Source organism: Mizuhopecten yessoensis, unplaced genomic scaffold (genome assembly GCF_002113885.1).
Source record: "Mizuhopecten yessoensis strain PY_sf001 unplaced genomic scaffold, ASM211388v2 scaffold8221, whole genome shotgun sequence".
NCBI lineage: Eukaryota > Metazoa > Mollusca > Bivalvia > Pectinida > Pectinidae > Mizuhopecten > Mizuhopecten yessoensis.
Genome location: NW_018407439.1, coordinates 7,822 through 15,161, shown reverse-complemented (window position 1 = coordinate 15,161; position 7,340 = coordinate 7,822). Strand labels below are relative to the sequence as shown.

Sequence of the window (7,340 nt, the reverse complement as noted above, 5' to 3'; positions counted from 1 at the left end):
AATGTGTCCTGTGGGACGCCCACGTAAGATTTACCTCCTCTACAAATGTGTCCTGTGGGACGCCCACGTAAGATTTACCTCCTCTACAAATGTGTCCTGTGGGACGCCCACGTAAGATTTACCTCCTCTACAAATGTGTCCTGTGGGACGCCCACGTAAGATTTGCCTCCTCTACATATACAAGTGTAATATGGGACGCTCTAGTAAGATCTCTCTCCTCTGCATATATAAGTGTGTCCTGTGTGACGCCTAGGTAAGCTCTCTATCCTCTACATACAAGTATGTCTTGTGGGACGCCCACGTGATATCTCCTCTTCATATACAAAAGTGTCCTGGTGGACACCAACGTGATATCTCCCTCCTCTTCACATATAAATGTGTCCTGTGGGACGCCAATGTTAGATCTCCCTCCTCTACATATACAGGTGTCCTATGGGACGCCCAGGTAAGATTTATCTCATCTACATATACAAGTGTGTCCTGTTAGACGTTTAGGTAAGATCAAGATCTCTCTCCTCTACATTTACAAGTGTTCTGTGGGACGCCTACGTGAAATCTCCGTCCTTCACATATGTAAGTGTGTCCTGTTGGACGCCCACAGGATATCTCCATCCTCTACATATACAAGTGTCCTTTGGGACGCCCACGTGAGATATCCCTGCTCTACATATACAAGTGTCATTTGGGACGCCCACGTGAGATCTCCCTCCTCTACATATATGAGAGTGTCCTGTGTGACGCTCACGTGAGATATCCCTCCTCTACATATATAAGTGTGCCCTGTGGGACGCCCACGTGAGATCTCCCTTCTCTACATATACAATCGTCCTGTGGGACGCCCACGTGATATCTCCATCCTCTACATATACAAGTGTCCTGTGGGACGCCCACGTGAGATCTCTCTCCTCTACATATATAAGTGTTCACTGTGGGACGTCCACGTGAAATTTCTCATCTCTACATATATATAAGTGTGCCCTGTTGGACGCCCACGTGAGATCTCCCTCCTCTACATGTATACCAGTGTCCTGTTGGACGCGCACGTGAGATCTCCCTCCTCTACATGTTTACCAGTGTCCTGTGGGACTGGGACGCCCACGTGAGATCTCTCATCTCTACATATATATAAGTGTGCCCTGTTGGACGCCCACGTGAGATCTCCCTCCTCTACATGTATACAAGTGTCCTATGGGACTGGGACGCCCACGTTACATCTCTCATATCTACATATATATAAATGTGCCCTGTTGGACGCCCACGTGAGATCCCCCTCCTCTACATGTATACAAGTGTCCTGTTGGACGCCCAAGTGATATCTCCCTCCTCTACATATACAAGTGTCCTGTGGGACGCCCAAGTGATATCTCCCTCCTCTACATATACAAGTGTCCTGTGGGACGCCCAAGTGATATCTCCCTCCTCTACATATATACATTGTACTACTCACATTTTGCTAAGGATCACCTATATTTTGAAACAAAAATCATCAAAATGTTAGGAAGGATATTTTATTTTCCTTCCGTACTGTTTTGGGCGAATATGTTACCCTTCAAAATCGTCCTGTGTTGATGTGTTCAGTCAACCATAAAAGCGCGTGCTCGCTTTTCGACGTGTACACCACTTTCAAAAGCTAAGCTAGGCTAAGTAAGGCGTTGTTCAAATTGTTAAGGGAATATTCTTGGCGTGTTCTTGTTTTAATATGTCACAAAGACGAACCAGACAACGGTTAAATGACGTTGAAATGAATAGTGCCATCGGAATTCTGCAAGCTAGCATCTCTTAAAGTCAGGTTGCAGCAGACCTTGGGTGTCTCAAAGTGTGGTGGCAAGAATGTGGAATCGTTTCCAAACTATTTCTGCTCATACAGGCACGGCGTCACATGTTCCAGACTGTCACAGATTTACGAAATGACCTAAATGCTTTTGGTGCCCGGGTAGCCACTCAGACAGTTAGGTACCGTCTTCATGCTGCTGGTTTAAGGTCACGTAGACCAGCAATACGAGTTCCCTTAACTGCCCGCCATGTTAGGGACCGATTAGATTGGGCCCAAGCTCACAGCACTTTGACTCTTCAGGAATGGGAACCGGTTCTTTTTACTGACGAGTCCAGTTTCTGTATCGACTTCACCGACAGGCGCGTTAGAGTATGGAGACAAACAAACGTTGTGGAAAATGACTGATATGGCGGAGGTTCAGTGATGGTGTGGGGAGGCATAAGCCTTCGTGGGAAAACTGACCTTCACGTCTTCCATAATGGTACCGTTACGGCCAGATTTACTGCGATGAAATCCTTGATTACTATGTGAGACCCTACGCTGGCGCTATTGGCCCTGACTTCCTTCTTAAGGACGATAATGCTAGGCCACATAGAGCAAGGGTGACTGAGCAGTAACTACAGCAAGAGACTATTCAACGAATGGATGGGCCAGCCCTCTCGCCGGATCTAAATCCCATCGAGCATGTGTGGGACATGCTTCAGAAAGCTCTCTCTGCCAGAAATGTTCAGCCAATAACGCTCCAGGAGCTGGAAACAGCTTTGGTAGCTGAGTGGAACGCTATCCCACAAAACCGGATACGCGATCTCATTCGGGGCATGCGCAGACGTTGTGAAGCTGTAATTTGTGCTCATTGGCGTCACACTCGATGCTAAACAGTTTCTGTCTATTTAAGATGAGTTTTGTTCAATTTAAGTATTTTTGCATGCTGATGAATTAAAAGAACAATCAATTTTTCAAATATAATCTCAGTTTAAACCACATAAAATTTATTTTCACACATGCCCAAAAATAAAAGTGATCCTTAGCAAAACGTGAGTAGTATATATAAGTGTCCTGTGGGACGCCAACGTGAGATCTCTTTCTCTTACCACGGACCAAAGTATCCAAATCTTTCCTGGTGTAACATCGACAAAATAGTTCCTCGGTCGGGGTGGGATGGCTGCCTAGGTCGGGGATCTCCACCCGAAGAGAATATGTACAAATCGTAGTAATTTCCCGATTGAAGTAGCCGTGAGAACACTGTAATGTAGCAATGGGGGCTAATTATTGGTAAACCCTTTCAAGGTAATACTTATAGACTATATATAGACGCTTGGTCCATGTCAGCAGGATGGGTCTGTTGTATTGGTAGTGTTGTTGCTGTCGGTTTACATGATGCTATACAATCACCAACAATAATTAAATTCCCTTACATCAGTATGTAGTTTCAGCATTTTTCTGAAATATCTTTTCAAGAAATATAAGATACTCCTGTTGATCAATGATTTTTTGTGTTAAGATGACTTACCTTAATATTTTGCTGTAGGTGCTCCATATATTGATGACATAGCTAGCATGTTAGCAGGGGTGTCTGTTTTACAGAGTACAACAGTGTAAGGGCAATGCTTAGTTCATGGTTAAGACACTATGGAACTTTTCCGAACCTATATTGCCAGTAACAGGTTCAGAGCAAACATACATTGATATTTTTGAAGCTATAGAACTTAAACAGACCCATTTCGCTATAGCGACAGGGTCAGAACTATTCTACATTGCTATTTTAGAAGCTATGAAACTATTACAAACCCATATGTTCAGTGACAGCGTCAGGGCAATTCTAAATTCTTCTTTTAGAAGATCAAGAATACACACAGGCAAGAACTATCGTTTCTCGATATTTATGCGATTACTTAAAAATTCAGACTTCTGCAGATTTAAGCCTGAAAAACAACAATACGTAACTTACAGTGTATATTGCAAAGAAAAAGTAACAAATCAGCATATATCCCTATCTTTTTCAATAAGGAGCCTCAGAGGTTTAAAATGCTAACTAAGACATTTAAACATTACTGATTTGATATTTTACTTTTCACCTGATGCTGTCGCTGACTGTTTTAAAACCACATTTAATTCTAATTCTGACCTCAGGGCTGGGGATGCGGATACAGGCCTCTGCAGACGATGTGTGCTTGGGTAATTCACCAGCGAACACGCACGGACGATAAAACATCAGTGGTACCATCTCTAAAGAACATACAGGAAGCTCTGGTTGCTATGGGAGACAAAGCGGCGTCTTTTGTGGGTTCTAGAGAATGGATAGGCAGCTTTGAAGTCTCGATATGTATGGATTATTTATTGGAGGTAAGTGAGACGTTCGTCGAGAGGGTACAGTTTGTAATGCCAGGTCAGCTCAGTGTACGTACATTCTCAGCTGGATTTGATTGTTATATAGAGCTAGGCGCGATCTTGAAGAGATTCGAAATGATCGTACAAATTTGTGAAACCATGCTTTCCTTTAGAGCCAATGAATGTTTTACTAGGCTTGTTTTTCTTCTGAAAGCGTTCTGTTGATATACTCAAATGGATGGAACAATTTATTGTGTGCAGGTGCCCTGTAAGATAATACACGTCACTTCCGGTGCGTTGCTATATGACCATATAGAGGCATTGAAGAAGCATTTCGAGATTGTTGGAGCTCCAGTAATGATGGGTAAGAATAAATTTAAATGAAGTGACTCATATTTTTTATGTTAATATTTTTTTTTGTACAGCATAACCTCATGCTGAAAACTGACACTAGAAAGCCAAATCAAAATCTGATATTTATTAAAAGTAAAAACACACAATATCTTGCCAATGCATCGTGTACATGTGTGTTCAGTATTGTTGCTGTCACGGAACTATAGTTCCGTTAGCTCCACTTCCGCTAGTTCGGAATAAGGTCATATGTTTACGGCTGAAATAGAAAGAACAGTGCTGTATGTACTTTTATTAGGGCCCCGTATCGGAGAAACGGTACCCTATAGTAATCACTCTTGTCTGTCTGTCTGTCCGTCCACAAATTTTGTTCCTGGCTGATAACTTTGGTATTTATTGACCGATGTACATGAAACTTGGTCAAGATGTTCAGATCATAAAAATACACATTGAGGTAAAAAGTCAAGGTCAAACGTCAAGGTCATTAGGTTCAAAGGTCAAGGTCAAATTTTACATATTTTCACTGATAAACATTTTGTTATGAAATTATGAAGCAAAGTTGATCAGAATTAAACAAGGAGTCAGCTGACTCAAGGTCATCGGGTCAGGGGTCAAGGTTAAATTTTGTAGCTTTTCACTAGTGAACATTTCGCTATGACATTATGAAGCAAAGTTGTTCGGAATTAAACAAAGAGACACACTGAGTTAAAAAGTTAAGGTCAAAGGTCAAGGTCATGAGATCCAAAGGTCAAGATCAAATTTTGCATCTTTTCACTGATGAACATTTTGTTATGACATGATGAAACAAGGTTGATCAGAATTTAACAACGAGTCAACTGACCAAAGGTCAAGGTCACTTGGTCAAAGGTCAAGGTTAAAATTTTGAACCTTTTCCCTGATGAACATTTTGTTATGACATTATGAAGCAATGTTGTTCAGAACTTAACACAATGTCAACTGACCTTAGTTCCAGGTTACTGGGTCCAAAGGAGCAAGGTCAAGTGTTGTATTTTTCACTGATGAACATTTTGTTATGATATTAAGAAGCAAAGTTGGTCGGAATTAAACAACGAGTCAACTGACCAAAGGTCAAGGTCATTGGGTCAAAGGTCAAGGTTACATTTTGTAGCTTTTCACTGGTAAACATTTCGCTATGAAACTTTGAAGCAATGTTGCTCAGAATTAAACAAGGAGTCAATTGACCAAAGGTCAAGGTAACTTGGTGAAAGGTCAAGGTTAAAATTGTGTACCTTTTCCCTGATGAACATTTTGTTATGACATTATGAAGCAATGTTGTTCAGAACTTAACACAGAGAAGGTATATAAGGTGAAATAAAACAAATCAAAACTAACAAATGAGTATTGCATCGGTTATTACATTTCTGTTAGCCCAGCAAATATGGAGGTGGAAGGAAACACATCACATCATAGTACATGTAAAATGTATACTTTGCTTCCTTGTGATTCTTTTTGAAGTCCAAATGTCAAACGTCAAGCTCAGCTATATGGGCAGATTGCTTCTTGATGATTATGGGGGATATAATTGCCACAAGACGGGTCCCTTACTGACCTGTCAGTGTTCTAGTTCTCCAGGGGTTTGAGTGTTATCCGGGGACATACAATATGTTATTCCTTAACCCAGCGTCACTACTGAATACACGACCATGTACAATCTAATGAACGTTTTGTTTACGAATGTTTAACGCCGTCAGAAGATCCATTACCAACGTTTTAACGGAATTTGCCATGTCTATATAGTGTAACGTAATAGGCACGGAAAGACGGTCATTTCCTTTCATCTCGAATCTATAACGATAACCGGAACTGAATCAACATAGTCTAAATGTGCTACTATGATAACCATCAGCTAGATCGAACAAAACAAATTATACTGTTTATTGTACACTATAGCTTATTATTCATTCTTAACAGTTTTGGAGTTTTGTGTACAGTATATTGGCTGTATGTTTACCTGTCTAGCCGTGGTCAGTACATACAATATTCGCTGTATGTTTACCTGTCTAGCCGTGGTCAGTGCACACAATTTTCGCTGAATTTTTACCTGTCTAGCCGTGGTCTACATACACTATTCGCTGAATGTTTTCCTGTCTAGCCGTGGCCAGTACATACAATATTCTCTGAATGTTTACCTGTCTAGCCGTGGTCAGTACATACATGTACATGTACAATATGCGCTGTATGTTTACCTGTCTAGCCGTGGTCAGTACATACATGTACAATATTCCCTATATATTAACCTGTCTAGCTGTGGTCAGTACATACATGTACAATATTCGCTGTATGTTTACCTGTCTAGCCGTGGTCAGTACATACATGTTCAATATTCCCTATATATTAACCTGTCTAGCTGTGGCCAGTACATACATGTACAATATTCGGTGTATGTTTACCTGTCTAGCCGTAGTCAGTACATACAATGTTAGTTGTTTGTTTACCTGTCTAGCGGTGGTCAGTACATACATGTACAAGATTCGCTGTATGTTTACCTGCCTAGCCGTGGTCAGTACATACAATATTCGCTGTTTGTTTACCTGTCTAGCGGTGGTCTACATACAATATTCGTTGTTAACCTGTCTAGCGGGGGTCTACATACAATATTAGCTGTATGTTTACCTGTCTAGCCCTGGTCTACATACAATATTCGTTGTTATCCTGTCTAGCCCTGGTCTACATACAATATTCGCTGTATGTTTACCTGTCTAGCCGTGGTCAGTACATACATGTACAATATGCGCTGTATGTTTACCTGTCTAGCCGTGGTCGGTACAAACAATATGCGCTGTATGTGTACCTGTCTAGCCGTGGTCAGTACATACAATGTTACCTTTATGTTTACCTGTCTAGCCCTGGTCTACATACAATATTC

At 41.3% G+C, this 7,340-nt stretch overlaps 1 protein-coding gene across 1 annotated transcript in view; it reads left to right on the top strand.

Moving 5' to 3' along the window:
- Positions 1 to 2,415: 2,415 nt before the first annotated feature.
- Positions 2,416 to 7,340, top strand: part of LOC110455445 (inactive Ufm1-specific protease 1-like) — an 8,092-nt gene continuing 3,167 nt past the window's right edge. The window contains exons 1-3 of the mRNA XM_021505586.1: positions 2,416 to 2,613; positions 3,905 to 4,117; positions 4,364 to 4,466. Of these exons, the coding sequence (XP_021361261.1) occupies positions 2,416 to 2,613; positions 3,905 to 4,117; positions 4,364 to 4,466 (514 nt within the window). The remainder of the gene's footprint in view (positions 2,614 to 3,904; positions 4,118 to 4,363; positions 4,467 to 7,340) is intronic.